At 36.9% G+C, this 22,985-nt stretch overlaps 1 protein-coding gene across 1 annotated transcript in view; it reads right to left on the minus strand.

The window, feature by feature from the left end:
* Positions 1–22,254, minus strand: part of LOC150104452 (microsomal triglyceride transfer protein large subunit-like) — a 278,438-nt gene extending 256,184 nt beyond the window's left edge. The window contains exons 1-2 of the mRNA XM_090395154.1: positions 21,698–22,254; positions 2,072–2,268 (exon numbers count right to left, since the gene is read on the minus strand). Of these exons, the coding sequence (XP_090251280.1) occupies positions 2,072–2,268; positions 21,698–21,746 (246 nt within the window). The 5' untranslated portion in view covers positions 21,747–22,254. The remainder of the gene's footprint in view (positions 1–2,071; positions 2,269–21,697) is intronic.
* Positions 22,255–22,985: the final 731 nt, after the last annotated feature.

Below are 22,985 nucleotides of genomic sequence, written 5' to 3' on the forward strand. Positions count from 1 at the left end.
AGCCAGTCTGTGTGTCATCAGTTGTTGTTAAGATCTTAGAGAAAATAGTGAGGGACCGTATACAACATTGGGCAGATGAGGGTAATGTTATCTGTGAGAGACAACATGGATTTGTGAAAGGGCGCTCTTGTTTTAGCAAGATGCTAGCCTTTTATAATAACGTTACAAGAACATTAGATGAGGGAAAGGCATCTACTGCAATTTTCTTAGACTTAGCGAAGGCATTTGACAGGGTGCCACATGATAAGCTGATATTTAATTTGCAGCACATGGGTGTGGATGTCAGATTGGTCAACTGGATTCAGGATTGGCTGTCTGATAGGTATCAGAGAGTTGTGTATGGTGGAGCAGTTTCAATGAGGCAGAGGGTTACAAGTGGGGTCCCACAGGGCTCAGTACTAGGACCTATATTGTTTAACCTTTATATCAATGACATTGCTAGTGGATTGCAGTTGTTTGCGGATGATGCGAAGCTAGGGAGGATTATTAATAATAGTGCAGATGTGGTAGCCCTGCAAGAGGATTTGAATAAGCTAGATAGATGGGCAAATGAATGGGAGGTGTCAGTTTAATGCAGCAAAATGTAAGGTCTTGAGGTTTGGGAAAACATCAATGAGATGCAGCATACTCAATGGGAGGAGTTATACTGGAGGAAGTTGGGGAGACAAGAGATCTGGGGTTGATGGTTGATAGAAACCTGAAGCTTAGGGGACATATTGCAAAGGTGGTGAAGATAACACAGAGGATTGCTGCAATTATGAGAAGGACACTGACCTGCAGAGATAAGAGGGTTATCATTCCGTTGTATAAGTCTCTGATCAGACCACACTTGGACTATTGTTCTCAGATTTGGTCTCCAGGATTTGAAGGGGATAAATTAATTGTGGAAAGGATACAAAGACGGATGACAAAGATGGTTTCAGGACTGTACAAGGATAGTTATGAGGATCGGCTGAGGGAATGTGGACTGCAGAGTTTGGTGGATAGAAGAAGGAGAGGTGATATGATTGAGACTTTTAAACTGTTGAGAGGTGGTTACAGGGTTGACACAGGGGAGTTCTTTCGCTTGGTTGAATAGCGGGAAAGAGTGATGACAAGATGCCATCCCTGGAAGTTACGAAAGGAAACTGTGAGCAAGAGGGTGAGGAGTGGTTTCTTTGCGTGGAGGGTGGTTGAACTGTGGAATGCATTGCCTGATGGAGTGGTGAGAGCGAGAACGGTCAATGAGTTTAAGGAGTGGTATGATAGACTTTGTGTTTCTTAGGGGGGGGGGGGATCTCCCCTCGATGAGTCTTGACAGACTTTATGTTCTTAGGAAGGACCTCCCACGATGAGTCTTTCGACTCCATGGAGGCCTGAATAATAATAATAATAAATAATAATCTTTCTCATCCATCAGATAAGTCCGATATGTGCAAATCTTTGCAATCTGGTTCTATCTCTGTCATCTCTCTGAAGCTTGATAATTATGACCTTTCCTTTAAAGACTACCCAAGTTCTTTTTGATCTACCTCTTGATTGTCTTCCTCCAATGATTCCATTTATGACTATATTTGGTAATCTTTGAAAGGGCATTCTCTGGAGGTGTCCAACCCATCTTAATTGCTGTTTAAGCATTATGGCTATCATATCTTCTGTATAATTTAATTTGTGTCTGATTTGATCATTTGTTGTGTGTTCTTACCAGTGAGTCTTATTTTTTCTTCAGCATTTCATTTCAAACACTCTGATTTTCTGTTTCTTTTTGACTGAGTGTTCAAGTTTCGGCTCCGTATGTTGCTGTAGGTATAATAATGGATTTATAAAGTTTTAGTTAGAGGTTTTTTGAAATGCTGTTATTTTTCTATATTTTGTTTAATATATTTATATTAGACCATCCTTTGCCGAGTGTGCATTTTACTGTTTCTATTTTGTCGAGGTTGTGAGTAATGAGACTGCCAAGATATACAAATTGCTTTACTTGTTAGCAACTACTTCGTCAAGTACATGATTTTCTAAATTTTGAAAGAATAATATAAAAGGAACATTTATTTTGATAATGTTCCATTATTAATGCACTATGAAGCCTTACTTTTATTTGAAGCAAATTTTCTGTTATCACAGATGGATTCTGCCACATATTCATCACATGAACAGTAGTAGTTATCTTATATCCAATATCCTCCTGACCAGGCTCTTTATGATCGGATACACTAACATCATTATGGAAAACATGAGTCTCGTATGAATAAATACGATTTTCTCCTATATTATACTGCTTGGAAATCCCTATAAGTATAACATTTTTTAAATTATGAATGTACACTTGAATATGATTTTAATTCTCTGATCTTTTTTCTTTACAAAAGAGATTTTAAGTTAAAAAAATACTTGGCAAAAGGCAGATTATAATATGATAGTGCATTCAGCAGAATAAGTACAGTATTTAAATTAAGGAGATATTAAATCCCACATTTCAAAGATAAATAAGGAACTCAAAGATAGAAATCTAATGCAAGAGTTTCATGCCGAATATAGAAACTATATAAAGTTCGGCAAGTCCAAGCGTAAGTCAACACCTGGTAGTGCAATGCCAGGGCAACTCATTGCAAAGGTGGAGCAAGATCTGATCACTGTTCTTAGTATTTACCCATAATGTAAAACAACAACATCTCCTAGGAGATGTATTACTGTTCTACACTATGAGAGGTCACTACCCAGACCGGTTTCGACCTTTTTTGAGGTCTCATCAGTGAGTAGGCAGACCTGGATAATACTAAGATGGTAGTGAACAGAACTTACATATACTCGGCTATACAAATTGCCAAGAAGGTGTACCAATAAATTATTTAAAATAAAGAGCCAAGAGGCTTCAATTCGGCGACATTTTTTGAGGTCTCACTGATGAGACCTCAAAAAAGGTCGAAACCGGTCTGGGTAGTGACCTTCTCTCATAATGTAGAACAGTAATACATCTCCTAGGAGCTGTTGTTTTACATTATGGGTAAATACTAGGAACAGTAATCGGATCTTGCTCCACCTTTGCAACAAGTTACCCTGGCATTACACTACCAAGTGTTCGCTTACGCTTGGACTCACCGAACTTTATATAGTTTCTATATTCAGCATGAAACTCTTAGATTAGATTTCTATCTTTGAGTTCCTTATTCGGCTTTGAAATAAGGTGGGATTTAATATCCTCTTAATTTAAATAATTTTTACATCACCAAATTGAAGCCTCTTGGCTCTTTATTTTAAAGAAGTACAGTATTAAAAAATTAAATTAAACATCACACACACTCACACACACACACACACACACACACACACACACACACACACACACACCGACATTTGATTTAATTTGTTTCAATAAGTAAATATAATGCAGTTATATTTATGCCACAATGCATGATATGACTAGATCTACACTATACCTAGATATAACGATGTTCAGGTATGTTATCACATCCACCTGAATAATAGCAACTTGTCATAAAAACTGGACCTTCATGGAGTCAAGATTCATTGTGGAAGATCTGCAATGTCACCCACAGAATTCAAACTGTGCCTTAAAACACATTCACCATTTCCAAATCCCATTTCAGAGCTGTATAAGTAGAGGCAAACTCTCCCTATATATAAAAAATATTCCTGGAAGTTATCTGATCCATATATGAAAGGCCACAAGACCTATAGCACATTAGTCCCATGTGTGGGGGAAAGAGGAAAAGAACAACGGAAGAGAAGAGGAATGTGTTCGAGTTTTGTTTGAACAGATGAAAGTTGTATTCCTTGAGGAAGGCAGAGGGGAAAAAATTGTTCCAAAGAACAGATGTCAAAATGAAAAAGGAGGCAGCGAAGTTGGTAAGGCAAGTCTCAAGATTGACTAAAAGAGTGTTGGTTAACAGTGGCTCTTGTTCTAATGATTTTGGAGGAGAGTGGTGGAATAATAGTGGCTAATTCAGCAGAGCACTATCCATGAAAGTATCTGTAGAAGAGGCACAAGGCAGAAATTGAACATCTGTGAAAGAGGGATTGAAGTGGTTATGTGAAAAAGGCATCATTAATTAGCTGGACTGCCCTCTTCTGGATAGAAATGGACAATCTTTGAGCATCTCTTCCCAAATTTTTATGGGTTGAGACCTACTTTCGAAAACAGTACTTTTTTGAACCTACTAGCTTGTAATGCATATTTTTAATGGAGGGGGGGTGAATAAAAAAAATGCTATACTACTTTTAAATTTTTTACTGTATACGCTTAATATATAAATTTATTAATCAGATATATAATGAGATGTATATGAAGAATGGGCTTGTTTTCTATTTTCTGATGAAGTCTTTGGCATCCACATTGATATGTGTTATTTTCAGATGCAAGGTGTTTGATAATTGAAGGTTATTTTGAAATTATTATTATTCAGGCCTCCATGGAGTCAGGAGAGTCTATCATACCACTCCATGAGCTCATTGACCGTTCTTGCTCTCACTACTATTATTAACATTTAACCGCCATGTAGTCAGAGACTCATCATGGAAGATACACACTATTGCACACAATGCTCATCCAACCACACCTTAAACTGATAATTTGTCTACACCCACAACACTCAGGCAATGCATCCCATTCCTCACTCCTCCGTTCACACTCTCTTTATACAGTTTCTAGTGATGGCCCCTTGTTCTACTTCCCCTCTCCCATTCTATAAAAAATTTCTTCCATGTCAACCTGATAACAACCACTGACCAGTTTATATGTCTCAATCATATCCCCCCCCTCTTCCTCCTATTCACGAGGCTCTGCAATTTACATTCTCTCAATCTGTCCTCATACTCCACATTCCAAAGACCACCCTTGTGAATCTTCTTTGGACCCTTCCCAACATATCCTCATCACCATGAAAACCCAGCAACCAAATCTGAGCACAACAAACCATATGAAGCCTGATCAAGGCCTTATACAATGGAATTATAACCTCTCTATTTCTGCATGTCAGGGTCCTCTGCATCATTGCCATTATCCGATGTGATGTCTTCACAACTTGTGCAATGTGGCCCCTGAATTTCAGGTTCTTGTCCATCACTCCTAGATCTCTCATCTCCTCCACTTCCATTCAAGTTTCCCCACCAAGTGTATACTTCGCATCAGATCGTTGCTTACCAAATCTCAAAACCCTCACACTTTGCAACATTGAACTGATAGTTCCACTTACCTGCCCATTAATGCAATCTACTCAAATGTCTTGTAAGACAATAACATCCGCTTGACTCTGCATTGTTCTCCCCAGTTTTGCATCATCAGCAAACAGCTGGACATCACTATTTATACCCAACCCAATATCATTAACATACAAATTGTACAACAATGGCCCCAAAACTGATTTCCGTGGCACACTGCTAGTTATCTTTCTCTTTTGAGATATTGCGCTCTTATATACAGCTCTCTGATACCTATCCGACAGCCAGTCACTGATCCAACTCAGAAATCTGTTATCCATCCCATCTGTTTCAATTTATTTAAGAGATTATCATGTGGCAGTCTATCGAAACCCTTTGCAAAATCTAAGTACACCACTGTATATGCATCTCCCCTGTACAAGATATTTGTAACTTTATTATAGTACACAAGTCAGTGAAACATGATATCCCCTTAACAAACCCATGCTGATAACCACAGAGAACTTTGCTGTTATCAACCCATTTCTATATCCTACTTCTCACCAATCTCTCCAGTACCTTTTACTACTCCAGATATAGGCTGATCTGTAATTTTAAGCTACAGCTTTATCACCACCTTTACACAGTTGAACAATTTTACCCTCCTTCCATTCCCTTGAAACCTATGCTGTTGTTTATTACAACATGCCAATGTTCTGCCAATTCCCTGGAAACATTCCCTTAAGATGCATGGTGATATGTCATCAAATCATATATTATTTATTTCCTCAAATACCTCTTGCTCACTCACAATGAAGCCATCTTCTGCTATGTCCTCTCTACACTTACGTTCTTCATGATTCCACCCTGATCAGGATGAAATACCTTTATAAATTGATCACTGAATGCCTCAACAATATCTTCTGCAGCAGTTACCATTCTACCACTTTCATCCTTTAACTTCATCTTACTATGATCATTCTTCCTTCTACTTGCAACATATCTAAAAAAACTCTATGGTTTTTCTTTGTCTGATTTGATTTGCCAATTTCTGCTCATACTCTACTTTTGTTTTCCTTACTGAGTCACGCTTCTGACTTGTTCTTTATATCTTCATATATCTTCATGTGATTGATTATTACCATTATTCATCTTGCCCTTCCTACAAAGTACTTTCTTTTTCTAGATTTCATGTTAAAGCTCCACATTCATCCATTTTACACCTACCTTATTCAGCCTTTTGGCCTTCGGAATACAGTCATACACGGATGCTGTTATGCATTTCTTTGTCAGTTTCCATGTAGCATTTATTTCCTTACCACTCTACTCCTCGTTCCACATTATAGCTCCAAGCTGTCTCCTGAGCTTGTCATAATCAGCCTTATAATTCCACATATATCCTTTCCTCACAAAAGTCTGCATACAGTTTCCAGTGATGGCCCCTTGTTCTACTTCCCCTCTCCCATTGTATAAAAAATTTCTTCCATGTCGACCTGATAACAACCCCAAGAGTGGAGGCTTTGGAAGGCTGTGACACTAATGATTTTGAAAGCATATGGTATGAGGTGGAGAAGACAGAATATTTAGTGGGGTGTTGCTATAGACCAAGGAGCACAGAGGGTGGGGACCAAGAGATGTTGAGACAGTTGAGTGTGGCAGGTGCAAGAAGAACGATTGTTATGGGAGATTTTAACTACAGCAGTATAGATTGGGGAAAGGAAGATGTAAGTAGCAATAAAGGAATGGAATTTCTAGAATTCTTGAGGAACAAATGTCTTAGGCAACATGTAACAGAAGGGACAAGAGGGTCAAGAGTTTTGGATTTGGTTATAGTATCCAAAGAGCTGATAATAACTAAGATGACATCTCTTCCACCAGTTGGAGAGAGTGACCATATGGTTTTGACTTGGAAAATGAACAGACATGCAGGAGTATCAAAGAGATGGGAATGTATGTGGAATTATAAAGCAGGTGATTATAATGGTCTTAGACATCAACTTTGGGAAGTTTCGTGGAGGGAGGAATTGGAAAGCCAGGATATCATTAGTCCTAGGGAAATTGTAAAGGAATATTTGTTAACAGCAATGATAAGCTGTATTCCACGAGTGAAGATACAATTTGGAGTAAAGTGGATGACAAACAATATTAAACAGGAGCTACATGCAAAAAAGAGGCTATGGAAGAGATAAAGAATTATATAATTATTTTTCAATATCTGTGAAGCATTGGGCTATATTAAAAAAAATTCGTGTTTTAAATTTGAAACCTTCTGGGTGGGAAAGTAGAATAGAAGCAATAAAGCCATTTAAAAATAATATCAAGGAAATTTACCAGGCTCTTTTTGATATTATGGAAGATGAAACTAAAGATATCGATTCTAGAGCTCACGCAGACAACTTAATTTCAAAGATTCATTTAAATTTATTTGCTCTGTTCATGTTTGGTACAAAATCTTAAGTCTCGTAAATGTTGCAAGAAAAATAATGCAGAATCCGACATTTGATATAGGAAAAATTACAGAAAATCTTAATTATGTTATAATTACTCACCGAACAGACTAATATTTTGAAAATATTATTATAACTAGAAAAGTAGCAAACAATCTTAATATTGATCCTATTTTTCCAGACATTTGCAAAAGAATAAAAACAAAAATGTTTGGTTATGAAGCATCAGATGAGACAACACATGATTCTAAACAAAATTTTTAAATAAATTTTTTCTTCGCGATTTTAGACTCGACAATAACTTCAGTCACGGAAAGATTCATAGTCTTAAAAAAACATAGCGAGGACTTAAAAGTTATAAGAGACATTAGCAAATTAAAAGATTGGAGCGATGAAGATTTAATGAAACAAAGATTTGCACTCGCTGAGGCAAGGACTATTCCAATATATTAATATTGAAAATAATATTATGGATTCATTAGCCATTAAAGATATTATTAAAAATTTTGTGACAGCTAAACCAAGACGGGTAAATATGCAAAATAAATCTACATTTATCCTAATTGTTATATAGATAAAAGCATACAGTAGACTCTCGACTATCTGGCTTAATTTGGCCGAAGGACAGGCCGGATAACACAAAAGCCGGAGTTCTAGGCCTACCTTTTCACACAAATGTGAAAAGATAGGCCTAAGATGAAAGAGTCAAAACTTACAGTTTTTAGTTTTTGAAAAAGTCCTTGATAGATGACTGCTTCACCCTTTTAGCCCTCTTCCATGACACAATGTCCCTCCACTTATGCAAGCAGATAATATCAGCTGGCATCGCTTCCTCCTGCTCACTAATGTACTGCAGCGCTGCCTCAATCGTCTTGAACCCTTCCGAATGTGGGATGAGATTTTTCCTGTCATCTAAGGATGCCTCCTCCTCCTCTTCTTCTCCCCCCTGTGTCACCATTTCCACAATATTGTCATCAGTTATTTCATCAACTTCGTCATTTGATATCCATTCTGTAATGTCCTCTGCATTGACATCGTAACAGCTCGGTATATTTTTGAGCAACGAAACAAGTTTATCATTTTCATCCTCCACTTCAGTTTCACACATGGGTTCAAGGTTGAAATGTCCACCTTCATGCTCCAAAAGATTTTTCCAAGACTTTACAAGTGATATGTTTCGAATCTCTTCCCATGCTTCGGCCAACCACCTTATGACATCTAGCAAGTCAATCTTTTTCAGAGTGGTTATGCAGTCTTCATTATTATCAATTGCTGATATCAACGAACTGAGAAGACACCGACGATACTTTTTCTTTAGCATTTCAAGGATGCCCTGGTCCATCAGCTGACAAACAGCAGTCACATTGGGTGGTAAAAAATAAAGCTTTGATGTCTCCATCTGTGAGTTAGTCATTGGCAGGATGCAAAGGTGCGTTGTCAAGAAGTAGCACAGCTTTTCTCGGCAAACCATTGTCTTTCAAATGTTTTTCTACAGTCAGTAAGAATTCATTTTGGAACCAGGTTTAAAGATTTCTGAATTCATCCATGCTTTCTTTTGATGTGTGTAATATAGGGGTAGCGATTCCTGATTTTTCAGTTTTTTAAAAGCTCTAGGTTTCTTCGATTTTCCTATTAACGTAAGCCTAAGCTTGTGGTTGCCGGTTACATTACTGCAAGCCAAGATGGTGACTCGTTCCTTGCTTTTCTTGTATCCTGATGCAACAGCTTCTTTTTTTGATGCAAGTAGGGAGTTTTTGTAGGGAGCATCTTATAATTTAAACTGGTCTCATCGCAGTTGTACAACTGCTCCCCAGAAATTCCCTCCTTTTCAATAAGCTTAAAAAGATAGTCTTTGAACAAAGGTACAGCCTCTTTATCAGCAGATAAAGCCCCTCCACTTATGGTAATCTGGTGAATACTGAATTGTTTTCCATCACTGGCATTAAATTTTGAATCTTCTCCTTCTACATGTATTTGTGGCTTACATTGCAATGCTTTTTTCTGCAATATCAGCCCAGTAACAGGCAAGCCTTTTCCTCTTAAGTGTTCATGCCACAAAAATAAAGCTTCCTCAACTTTCTTACTTTCATTCCACTTCCACTAGCTTAGGCAGCACACCTCTTTTCAATTTCTGTTCGATTTTTCTTCCAATCTCCAACTGTACTTTTCCTTACTCCTACCTCCGAAGCAATAGTTTTTGCCGTTACCCCAGAGTCTCGTCGCTTTATAGCACGTAGTTTCTCCTTCATAGTCACTACAACCTTTTGTCGTTTATCACCCATTTCGTAATCTTTAATAAAAAAAACAACGAAGCACACCAAACAACAATTTACTAATGTAACCAGGAACAGTGGCAAACACATTCCGCACTTGTGGACATCTGATAAACAACTGACGAAGTGGGGAAATCCGCACTTTGCATGTCTCAACTTGTGTTATGCATACGGCACGTAGGAGGATTGAAGCAGACGCCCGCTTGCAACGCCTTCGCAAAGTAAATTACAGTTCGTATTCCTCATTTTATCACGGAGAATTACTGTATTATTATAATTCTCCTTGATAAAATCCAGGCTCCGGATAGTATGGAGGCTGGATGGTTGCGAGTCTACTGTAGCTCCAAAATATCTTTGTTATGTAATATTTCTTTTTATATTAAAATAAAAGTATATTTTGTTATATATACACACACACACACACACATATACACTTTGTATTATTTATTAAGGAATCAACATTTTTGAAAATTTTTATTATTAAAAATTCCTTATTAATAAATTTCAGTGATTACAATGTTCTACTACTGTTAAATAAAATTTATTTTTATGTATGCATATAAACTGTTTTGTACTTTTAACAATTTAAAATTTTTCGCAAAACTTTGTCATGGAAACTTATTTTATGGGGGTACTGAAAAAAGTTTTGAACAAGGGCGCCTCCTACCCATGGCGTGGCACTGAGTACTCTACGCTAGACAACACAATGTCATACAATCTGCAGTGTAGTATTGTGTTGCACAGCTTACTTGTTTTTAGGAAGGGTAAACCATACAGAAGAAGGCTAACTTACCTTCTTCACTTGCAAAAAGTCCATATAATTATTACTCTCATTTTGATTGGAACCAAATCCAGGCTTCTTTCCACATTCAGTTGTTTCTACAACTGTGCTACAGAGATGATATCATAATAAAAAAGATATATAAGAATCAAAAAATTTAAATATTAAAATTAAACACCCAAGATATGAGATCCAATTTTTATCATCAGAAAATGTTTTGAAAAACTGTGCTCAGTATGTTGCATAAGCAAGTGATGAAAGCAGGAGGTGCAACTTCCTTAAACAATTCAGTGAGTTGAGTCAGCTGGATTCTTTGCAATTCATCCATGAGTTAGGAATAATTTACGAAATCCAGTAATGCCTGCCTTTATTTTCTAAGGGAAACAGGCAAGGCTATTCTGGCCTTAACTAATATTTCAAAGATTAATGGCTAGTCACTGATCCAAAAGGTATTCACAAGAAGGAGAGTACTGTAGACAACTACTGCCATCTCATGATCCCTGACCTGAACACTATATATTATTGTCTGAAATAATGAGTTATGTAGCAACTTTTTTCAAGTTGTGAGATTAAAACTAATTTCTAGAAGGTATAGACTATGTGCCTGTGCCAAAAGGCGATTACCTTGGGAACAAGCTGAAATAGGCCTAAAAAAGTCCCACTATCAAACAGTGATAATACCGACTTCTTTATAGTCAGAGTGAGAGAAGTAATGGGTTGATATTAGGACTTCTTATTAAAATATCAATAAAAAAGGGAGCATATTTAGTTTTATCTGCAAAATATCTAAGCTGATACAGAATTAGGAAACCAGCATTATATCTCCAAAATGCACATACTGATATATTAGACATTCAAAAAAATCTCAGTTCCATTAAATCATAAATAAATAATGACATTATCTACTTAGCAAGACATGAGTGTTCAAGTTCCTTATATCCTCTCTAAGCAATCTGGAGTTAAAGGTTGCAAAACCTAAATGCAAATGGTTTGAAAAATAGTCTCAAGATAACATTTCTCTTATCTTTTTCTTGACACCCACTAATTTGAACTCATTAATTCCCTGTGCCTTGTTTATCTTCAATATTTTTCTCTGTTCTAAATTTCTCCCTTTGTCTTTTTTTTATCCCTCTTATTTTATTCCTTTGTTATTTCAAAGAGATCGCTTTTTCCCCCAGAAGAAAAGCGAAAAAAATGAATACGAAAAGTATATGATAATCGAAACAGTGTATAATTATAATACATTTTAAAAGCTCCTTGTAGTAAACGAAGTAAATTACGTTAAAGTACATAAAGAAAGCAATAAACATTTCTGTTTCCTGCATCCCCCCCCAAAAAAAAAGTCTAGTCAGTCTGTATATATTTAATGTTTGACATTTAATAAGCACAGCATCTTAAATTTCTTTCCACAAACAAAACTGTGTTCCGAAGGTGAGCACTTGGAATTTAGCATCTGGACTCTCTTCCTGCCATTGTAAGTCCCTTCCTTAAGTACTTCAAGAACAATAGTGGTTTTAGTAAATGCCTTTCAGAAGCTGTTCTAATTTCCAATGTTCGGCTAGTTCAAATCTTTAACCCAACTGGAAGTGTTTAAAATACATTTTTATAAAAAATACTTCGAATGCACATTTAATCAATCATTAAGAAAAACAAATTTCTGAATTAAAAAATTAGAGCAGCACCTTAAAAAAAAAATTGAAACAAAAAAAAATTTTTAAATACATTTATCTTTTCGTGGACCTACCGTACCAGATTTGGCAAAGCCGCTGATCACGATTACTTGGAAATCGCAAATCAAGTTTAAATTTTAAGTGGGCAGTCAATATGTCCTTTTCCAGACTGTCTTCTTTAACATTTATGAAAAGCGAATCTATGCACAGAAATACTGCTATTCACAACATCAGTAGCACACTCAGGATTTAATCTTGGTGGGGGGGGGAATTCAGTAGACCATTTGAGAATACACACTATGCATCGCATACGACCTTTGACTGAGCATCTGCAGTGATCGCTAATTCATACATATTATAGAAGACACGACACAGCATAAATTTAAAAAAAAATGAATTTTAATTACGAAAAGATTTGTCAAATTTTCTAGTGTTTTTTTTTCTCATTTTTCTTTGGGGGGAGGATATCAGGACCCTCTGGGTGTGCCAATGCACTACGTACGCAACATAACACACCTTCGATTCATCCTAGGAGGGCACGCACTAGTCCACTGCACAACTTACCATCTCATACAAAAGAACAATATTACCATTATAACATATAACGTCATCCAATACTCACTAGCACCAGCAATAATATTTTGTGTCTGTAAATTGCGTGTGTGCTGTTCGCCGATTTACCAGTATGCGGGATGACAAACCCGAGTTGCCGGGAGGAAAAAAAATCTTGTTACCTCCATATGAAATCGGCTAACTCACATTCAATTGAAAATGCCCATAAAAAGATTCCTCTAGTCACAACAAGAATCGAACTTAGTTTTTTTTTTTTTTTTTCCCCAATCGAAGGGCGCAACGTTCCATCGTTTTTTCAACAGAGCCATTGATATGCTAGATGGTTAACTTTGTAAAACATGACAATTATTCAAGTTACTAATTATTTTGGTTACGTTTAGCACGTTAATCGTAATTAATAATCGCGAGCAGTAGCGCAACCAGGGAGACATGAGGGCCCCAAAAAAGAAAAAGGAAAAAAAAACACTAGAAAATTTTCCCAAAATCTTTTCCTAATTAATTTTTTATTATTATTATTATTTATGTTGTATCGTGTCTACTCTTTCTATACTACTTATGAATTAACGGTCACATAAGGTAGGAATACCATATAGTTCTCGGGAATCACGGCCGCTCTGAACGCAAGGCAAACGAGGTAGTGCTCGGGCGGACCGAGCGCTACTTGATTTACCCGAGTACAGAGAACCGAGCCAGACCAGAGGAGATCACGGGTTTCATGTACTGGCGATCACTGCAGATGCCCAGTAGGTCGTATAGAATGCGTAGTGTCTATTCTCAAATCGTCTACTCAACTGGGCCACCCCCAAGATTAAATCTTGAGTGCTCCTCCCTCTGCCCCAAGATTAAATCCTGAGTGCGCCACTGTTAGCGAGTGTAGCCAACCAATGGGAAGACCACTCGAGCATGGTGAGAGAGATGGTTTGTATTCTCATGTTGGGTGTGTCTTGTGAAAAAGCATGGGAATAAGCTCTTTTATGCAGACAAGGCGACAAATTCATTACAGTATTATACCAATCCCGCTCCACTAGTAAAATGTTGCACTTTATCTGTATGATGCAGCTAACTTGATTCATTCAAGGTCAACACTGATCAATGGCCTTAGCGGTCTGATAAAGTAATGCGGATTAGGTGTGTTCTTACTTTGTGAAATTTTACGCATATTAATGAGGTTTAGAACTGATTTAATGTTGCCACGTCCTCGAGATAAAATTATTACATCACCTCCATGATCAGAACTCATCGCAAGATTATTCGCAACACACCAGCTACTACCTACGTTACACGTGATAAGTCCTATCACAGTACAACCCACTGTATTCAGCACACCCGTTCTTTGGCGTGGTGAAGATCTGGATTCAAATCCGTTTAGTACACAAAAAAACCTCTGTCAGGACTTCTCGAGGAAAGTTAAGCTGGTATCATATGGAGACGGAAGAATTTTTTTTGTTCTTATTGAGGAAACTGGTTTTACATTCTGCAAAACAAATATATCATTAACACCATCCACTACACAGCATTTTAGCTCTTCTGCATATGTTCTTTGGCAAATTTGCTTGTACGAGGGATGAAAAAAAAAATAAAATAAATAAATAATAATAAAAAAAAATCCAAGTTTCAGGGAAACCCTGTTATGAGATCTAACTCGCCTTCAGATGAAAAAGGGCATATAATGATTGCCCTCTCGTGACAAAAAGTAAATTTTGTTTCTTTTTAACTGAAGGAAGCATTTTCGTCGTTTTTTCAAATACACTACGGAGGCGCTAAACCTGGAAGAACATATAGTAACTTAATTCTAGTCATTCCTATGAGCAGCTTATGAATGTGAATTAATATAGAATTTTAAATTTCTCATGTTGTTCATTCGCAGATGATACCATCTATGGCTGGTCCTGAATGGAGTTGCGAACAGCAAATCGCCATCCCACTTTTTTTTTTTTAACAGGAATTTATTAGTATTACTAGACAAGTGTTTGATGAAACAAATTAAACATCACATTATGTGTAAAGGCTTCTTCACCATACTCTATATATAACAACCAAAATATACATGGTTTTCGTAAGGGAGAAAAGAGAGAGATAAAACAACAACAAAACAAAACAAAAAAATCTGCTTAAAGTTTGTCATCACAGCTCTTTCGAAAGTGTGCCTGGAGAAGCTCGCATGTCAAAATGGAAGAGACAATGTTCATCTCCCGATCATGGAGAGAGAAAAAAAAAAAAAGTCAGCTTTCTGGCAAGGTTAAAAAATAGAGCTTGGCTCCGTCTTAATATTTAGGTAATATACGCACAATGTTCCATGGTAATGGAATATCGTATGTATTATTCGTCTGACTGAAAAGTTAATTAATTGATAACACTATAATGTTACTTAGATTACTATGGGGGGGGGGGAGTACATTCTCAGCTTTACCCTGCTACTGGAAGTATTACACCTGGAAATAACGTTTAATGCAGGTCCTGGACCAATCCAGAATTTTTGGTGAACTTAATATTACTCGCGAACATCCTCACTGCATGTTATACTTGTTAACTGAATTAACAACTAAATCCATTGGCAATGTAGTGAGGCTTTAGCCTCCTTCAACACTGTCGAACACCAGAAAGTATCAAATGTATGTTCTATTCATAATAAAGTGCTGAGCTTATCCAACATCGCATCCCCCCACCCCCCAAAAAAATCTGTTTTTCATGTTAGTAATCTAAGAGATTGAATGTTTTACATTGCAGCACTTATCAAGATGCGAGCCGTACGTACTCAAAACAAAAGAATTGGATTAAACTAGTGACAAGCACCAGTTTAATCCAATTAAGTAAAAAAATAATAATAATAAATAAATAAATTAGCTGTGCGGATAGTGTTCTCGGTCTTCACTCAACCGAATTCGACACCCACTCTGGCATAGATGCTTGTGCAGACCTCTTTAGGTGGGTGACGATTTTGCTGCCCGGTGTAAGACCATCAATCACCAGCTTGCGTTTTTGGAGGTCTGAAGTCCCTTGAAGAAGTCGTATGTTTAGTCCCTAGAATAGGGTTATCTACCCTTACCTCATGCCAGGTTGTTCACAAGTTCTCTTGGGCGAGATGCATATAAAAATATTAATCCATATAAAACGTTCATTAAACCTGCGAGCCAGAGAGGAATTATCTCGAAGTTTTACCAAGCAAATAGTCCGATATAAATCAACCATGCACACACGAGAGGTCACAAGACCTATAACATAATATTGGTGTGTAGAGGAGACCAGTTGAAAGATTGCTTTGAATTTGCAGACAAAACTACTAAGACTACGAGGGCAGTGTGTTACGTCTGTAAATTGCGTGTGATCTTATGGTTGGTTTGAGGACGAAAAACCATTCCACCAGTACGAAACCGTCTAATTCACTCTCAGTTCAAACGCCTTGAGAAAAGCACAAATCTAGAGGTCTTAGTCATTGGAGAAAAGGGCACAAGGAAGGTGGAATAAGGATGAGCATGAGAAGTTCCAGCTAAGTTTGGAGCTAAACTGTATGAATAATGGCCAGCAGCTCCTTCGTGTCTTGCATGCTTAGAGAAGACTGAAAGAATGTGGTGACCAATTCGATGGGGTGGCCAACACAATGCAGAAACGGAACGTCTGTGAGGAAAGCGAGGGGATGGAATGAGACAAGGGTCATTTTTTAAGCAAGCTGACTTCCTCCGGACAGCATAAGGTATTCATAAAGATTTATGGTGCATTACACCAACTGTGAGTCGTATTCTAAGGAATGACAGACTTATAGTTATGAAGTATTAGGAGTTGAGCAGGTGAAAAACACTGCTTTGACCGAAAAAGGACATCACGTGGTTTTTTCGATTGAGGCAGCCACAGGTGTGATGTGTTTGTGCCAGGAGAGGATAGAAATATAAATCAGCTCGAGAAGAAAATCTAACTGAAGATTGAGTATTATCAAAATGTAAGTTGAGCGAGAACTTTCTGAGGAGAAATAACACATAACTGGATTATGGTACACACTGAAATAGATATTTCAGTACTACACTGAAGAATAGCAAGAGATTTCAGTGTAGCACAGAGACCAGTATTTAAGACCTTGGTGGGCGAACTTTAATTTGAATCAACTGAGAATTCCAAGACATCATATGAAGAAGGAATAGAAAGTACTGCCATTAACAAATGTATGGACAGGATTTCAAGTTCATCAGCAGTCAATGCAGAGGAGGAGGAAGAGTTTGGGGAGAAGAACGCAGCAATGGAGGACCCGAATATTGGCAGAGATTGATAAGAAGAAACGATCCACCATTACACACAATGACCGGAACGACCGGAGAAGAAAAATCGCAGGGATAGGGAAAAGACTATCAGTGCTACTCTTATAACCAGGCAAGAGGATACTACCCTGGGCTATGCGCTTTCGAAGACCAGCATAAAAGAAAAAATAAAGTTATTAAATAAGAGAAGAGATAAACGAAATATTCAAAATGAAATCACAAAATATTGTAAAGAACCACAATACAACCAAGCGAAGATCACCTTATCTTGTATGGAATAAGGGAATGAACCTTGGAACTTCTAAATGCATCTAATTTCCGCCAGTCAGAATTTATTATTGAGGTGCATTTATTATTGAGGGACGCTCTCCGCGATAAGAGCGCATGGGCGCCTCTGGCACTCGGGATCAGGTGCCCAGCACTGACGCAACAACCGTACTTCTAAACTTCTGCTTTCATGACGTTTTTCTAATGTCTTTCCTGCCATGGACATAAGAAGGAAAAGATGGGTCTAATATCCTTAGCAAGAGATCAGAGGGCTCAATTAGCATTTTTTGTTTTTGTTTTTTTAGCATCTGGTACTTTTTAACGTCTAATTTGGATTTGATTTTTTTAAACCGATGTTAAGGGCTGCAAGTATAGACTTAGTGCAAACCTGAATTTTGATTTCAGCTACATAAGATGTCTTAATCTTGGGAAGTTTTGCACGCTTGTTGAAAAACCAGAGTTATATCATGGTATGGGTCTTCGTTCTTTGCTGGAATGAAGAATCATTTCAATTATTCGGTTCGAGCATGTATTTGAATCAGGAAAGTAGAAACAGCGATAAGACCATGGAAAATAAATACAGAAGGTGCCGTTATGGTAACCCCGGGATGCAAAAAAAAAACATGCTAGATGGGGCTGATGGAAGGAAAAAAAAAAAAAAAACTGGACTAACAACTTAATTATTTACTCTATTACATTCAACAGAATTCAGGTGCGATTAATGGTACAGCAGTCTAATGGCAGCCAACTCGACCCCCTGTTGTTTAGAGAAAGGTTAATAAAGGCAAGCCTCCATGCTGTTGAGTAGATGTCAGACTACCCAACTCTCATGAGGAGAGATAACATCTACGATGTATCTGGAAGGAGAGCTGGTTAAAAATGATCCACTATGCTAGAGAATAATCATTCTGAATAGTAGGTGAAATTTGTTTGTCATTGCTAAAAGCAAGCGAAATTTAGAGAAGGAAAACAGCTTGAATTATGGACATGGAAATGTAAAAGGAAGATGATCTCACTGTTTGATAAGTAGACTAAAGAAAATAAAAAAAAAAGTCAAGCATCAGTCTATCATTTAAATTGTCCTAATGGACAATTTAAATGATGGCACCAATGGCAGTATTACATTAAAAAAATGAAAATATTAGCTGAGGAGAGAACTCGCTATTGTTAGCATTCAGGAATGTGTTAGTACAGCTAATCTCAGGAGGGATAAATAAAATAAATCATCTAATGCCTTTTATTCCCTTACAGGGAGTAGGCGAGGCCTTTTAAACCCTATTTAGCTTTTGGAGACTGAGTGGACAGTTCAATCTCCACCAGTAGCCAATCAGAGACAGCTGGCCCATGTCTATCACTAATTATAGGTGGCAATCAATGAAGAGACCAGCAAACAAGTGCTGCCATCTAATCTCCTGATACCTAACCCTAACAGGATATGTTACTGTCTGAAATAATGTGGGTACTACGGTCGATTTTCTTGAGTTTAGGGCCGAGAGAGGGACACTAGAGAGTAGTATATGGCAGAGCGGAATGTAGGAGAATGAGGAGGATTAGTAAATCCCTCAGGGTTCCATAAAAGCTACTTTAATCTGTATATTAATGATACAGGGAATGATTTATGGGGGTATTCAATTTGTTTATGATAATACTGGGGAACGCAGTAGTTGGTAAAGATGATGTAGATATCCTGCAGAATGATTTTAACCACAATTGACATTGTGGGTAAAGGATAATTATTGTCAATATAATGTTGCAAAATGTAAGGTTATGCACTTCGGATTGAAAAGATTACACATTGCATATCATATTGATGGTACTGGGTTGCAGAAGACTATGAGGTTAGAGACTTTGGTGTAATGGTGGATAAAGAGTAGAAGTTCAGATAACATATTGCAAAAAATTAATAAAATAGTTCCTACGAGTATTTGGATTTTGAAAAACATACTAACAAGGCTAATATTCTTTATAAGGTTATATTGACCGTAAACAGATTTGGTCACCTGGGTTTTGTGGATTCAGAAACGAGATGATAAGTTGAAGGTCGCAAAGTTTGGTTAATAGGTGGAAAGGAGAAGACTTTCTTGAAACTTACAAGTTGTTAGAGGACTTCTTTAAGACTAGGAACAGCTTTCAACACACAACGAATAGAGAGAACTAGGGGGGGGGTAGCATTCGAAGTAGTGTGTGTATTCGTTGTGTCCTGATAGTGAATGATTTTTACGATGGATGCGACTAAAGATGTGAATCAAGATTAGTGTGGGTCTCTCGCCGAGTCTTCTGACTCCATGTCGATACCCGTATAATAATTTTTGAGCGTTCATAAAAATGAATTATGGTAGTAATTACATGCTTAGTAACATACTTGCCCCTCATTCGATTTAGTAATTTCTCCAATATCACTCTAACCCATTCCAAATTAATACATTAATTACTTTCAGCCTGTGACGTGTGGACGCACTACATTAATATGAGAATTATTATATTAGCGGGTTTGGTGCGTTAGTTTCAAGATGTTAGTCGAAATTAAAGAAGATGAGAACTGCAAATGCGTTTAAATTTCATGGCTGGAAAAATGTGTTGAAACGACAACGTCAAAGAAAAACGTGCGTCTTGCATTTAATGAAATATTTGATATGAGACGAAGATGAAGTTGTGTGCTTGTATTGTCGAGATTTCCTCTGACTTGGGCAGGCAAAAATTAGCAATGAATATACTGGTTTCTGTTCTTGTTTAATTTGAGTCATAATGAAGATACCCGTGAGATTAGGGCGAAAATGTTATACTAATAAAAAAAATAGGAGCTCGGTGACAAATTACATAAATAAATTTTTATTTAATTGGTTAATTTTTTGGGGGGGTTTCACAAGCAGATCCGGGGGATAGTTCCCCGTCCCCCCTGCATATATATATATATATATATATATATGCAGGCATGGGCGTCCGCAGAGGGGGGAACGGGGAACTAGCCCCCCCAGATCCGGGGGGATAGTTCCCCGTCCCCCCTGCATATATATATATATATATATATATATATATATATGCAGGCATGGGCGTCCGCAGAGGGGGGAACGGGGAACTAGCCCCCCCGGATCTGCTTGTGAAACCCCCCCCCAAAAAATTAACCAATTAAATAAAAATTTATTTATGTAATTTGTCACCGAGCTCCCCCCCCCCCGGAAAATTTTCTGTGGACTCCTATGTATGCAAAGTAAATCTGTTTTGTTATTTTTTTAACTTTAACAATTTACTATTTGTTACTATTAGAAATTACTGTTTTATTATTTAAGTTAAGGGAACTGCATTGGACTGCATTGGACTTTCAAAGTCCAATGCAGTTCTAAGGACTTTATGCCATAATGCCCTGAAATACCCGGCGATGAAGTACTGTATGTCCGGTTCCATGCGCACAATGTGACCAAACGACGCGAAGTTTCATGCATTCACGTATTTCTTTATTTTTATTATGTGACATCTCCAGGGAGTCCAAAGACTCATCAAGGGAGAATGTGCCAACAGCATCGAACGATTAACCCCTTCCAACTACTAACCGCTCATCAAACTTGCTTAACTTTTTGCGGGAGCCATTAGTAGCAGAGGGTCTATCAATCGACCATTTTTTCCATTTGGGAAGTGAAATGGAAGTGCAACGTCATTTGAAGGCGTTCCATTCTAAAACGCTCCACAATTATCACAGATATTTACCCCACATCAAATGCAACAAATCAAACCAGTAGTCCACAAACAACCAGGTTCGTAGGGAGAGAAAAAACACACCAAGTTGATAATAACAAGTTAATGGCAGGTACTTATTTATAGTAAGATTCATCACAGTTGTTCACCTTACCATGGTAAATCTGCTGATCCTGTACCGATGTGATTTGAATATGTTTTAGCGTTATATACAAGCATATCTCTGCATTAATTTTAAATTATTCATAGATCTTAAAGTTTCTTAGAATATAAATTCGTCCTCCGATGTAAGCACTGTGTTAGTGTGTATGTGTGTGTTTTTGGGGAGAATAATAATACGTACACAAACACATAACTTGAACGGGAATATATATATAATTTGCATATGGTATCTATATTTTAATCAGTCTTCAAAAAAACAAGTATTCTAAATATCATTCAAAAACTAAATTACTGAATAAAACGTTTAGTAATTTTACTGCAGCATTTCCAAAGACACTAATTATATTAAAATCATGGAAATTTAAATAATTACATTTCAGTTTATATACTATTACTCTATATGCCAAAATCTAGCAAATAAACTAAATAGTATGCATGATGGATAACTTACTTAGGAAACAGAAAATAAATAGCAGCGGAAAACCATTTCTTGTAGCCATGAGAAAATCTTCGCTATCTTAATTCTTTAAGCACAGCCCTTCCAATGCGGTCAAGTCAACGGTCGTTCATACCCACTGGTCTTGCTCATGGCATCAGAAGAACCAAGGTCAAGTTTAGTATTGGGCCTAATTTTGAACTTTGGCCCTCCTTGTGCTGAGCTAGCTGTCTCACTATTCGACTGCGTGAGATATGGGGAAATATTAGATATCAACTCAAAATGACGACGCTTCAACAATTATTTGAAATTGCGTGTAAAAATTTGTAACTACATTGGCTAAGAAGCTACAAAAATTATCCGTACTAATCAATACATAAAAAAGACACAAATATAGAATTTACAAGTCAAAAAACGGGAAAAAATAACAAAAAAACGGCACGGTTAAAGTCCACGTCTTCTGAGATATACAGAATAAATAACTTCTGTTTAACAGCTCCTGCTGACAACTCCACAGTGAAATTGCTCGTTCGGTTTATTCACCGCTTTTCATAATATGAACTAGGCAGAGTACACATGTGCGCATATAACTTAACTACACCGCCGCCACCTGTACAGTAATCATAACTGCTCGACACTGACAGATCTGTCAAATCGGCTCTGAGCTGTTACGTAATTGATAAAAATGACAAGCAGTGATTAATTTATGAAGAAAAGTGGGAAGCGTAGTTCGCTTACGACATAATAAAAAGTACTGCTGTGTAGTAAAAAGATCGGGTTTGAATATTTTTCGAAATATTATTAACATTTATTAATATTAATTATTTTATTATATTATATTCAATTTTATTAATACTATGTTAATAGAAATATTAATGTCATTATTTTAATTATTATATTATATTGCATTTTATTAATATTGTATTAATAAAAATAAAATAAATTAAAAATTTAAATTAAAATATTATTAATATATTTTTACAAAGAGACATGTAATGCATGCTTTATTTTATCTGTTCTTACAGTTTTTCAGTTCGGTAATTCAATAATCGTTCTTTTAATTTCTTCATCTGGTATCTATGGTCCAAGACTTTATTTTAAAATTTCATATTCTGGTTCGATAATATTTTACTATTCATATTTTCTCAATTATATAAATCTTTAAGATATTCCTTCCATCCAGTACCATCGACAGGGTGTAGCATAGAGGCAGCCTGCCTCACGGCTTAATAAGGGCACTCGTTCAGCTATATTGCGGTAGGCGCCGTCGCTATTCAAACAGGAAGCTAACAATTCCTGTTAG

This window comes from Typopeltis vanoorti, chromosome 7 (assembly GCF_054136105.1).
Source record: "Typopeltis vanoorti isolate ZY-2024b chromosome 7, IOZ_Tvanoo_1.0, whole genome shotgun sequence".
Classification (NCBI taxonomy): Eukaryota; Metazoa; Arthropoda; class Arachnida; order Uropygi; family Thelyphonidae; genus Typopeltis; species Typopeltis vanoorti.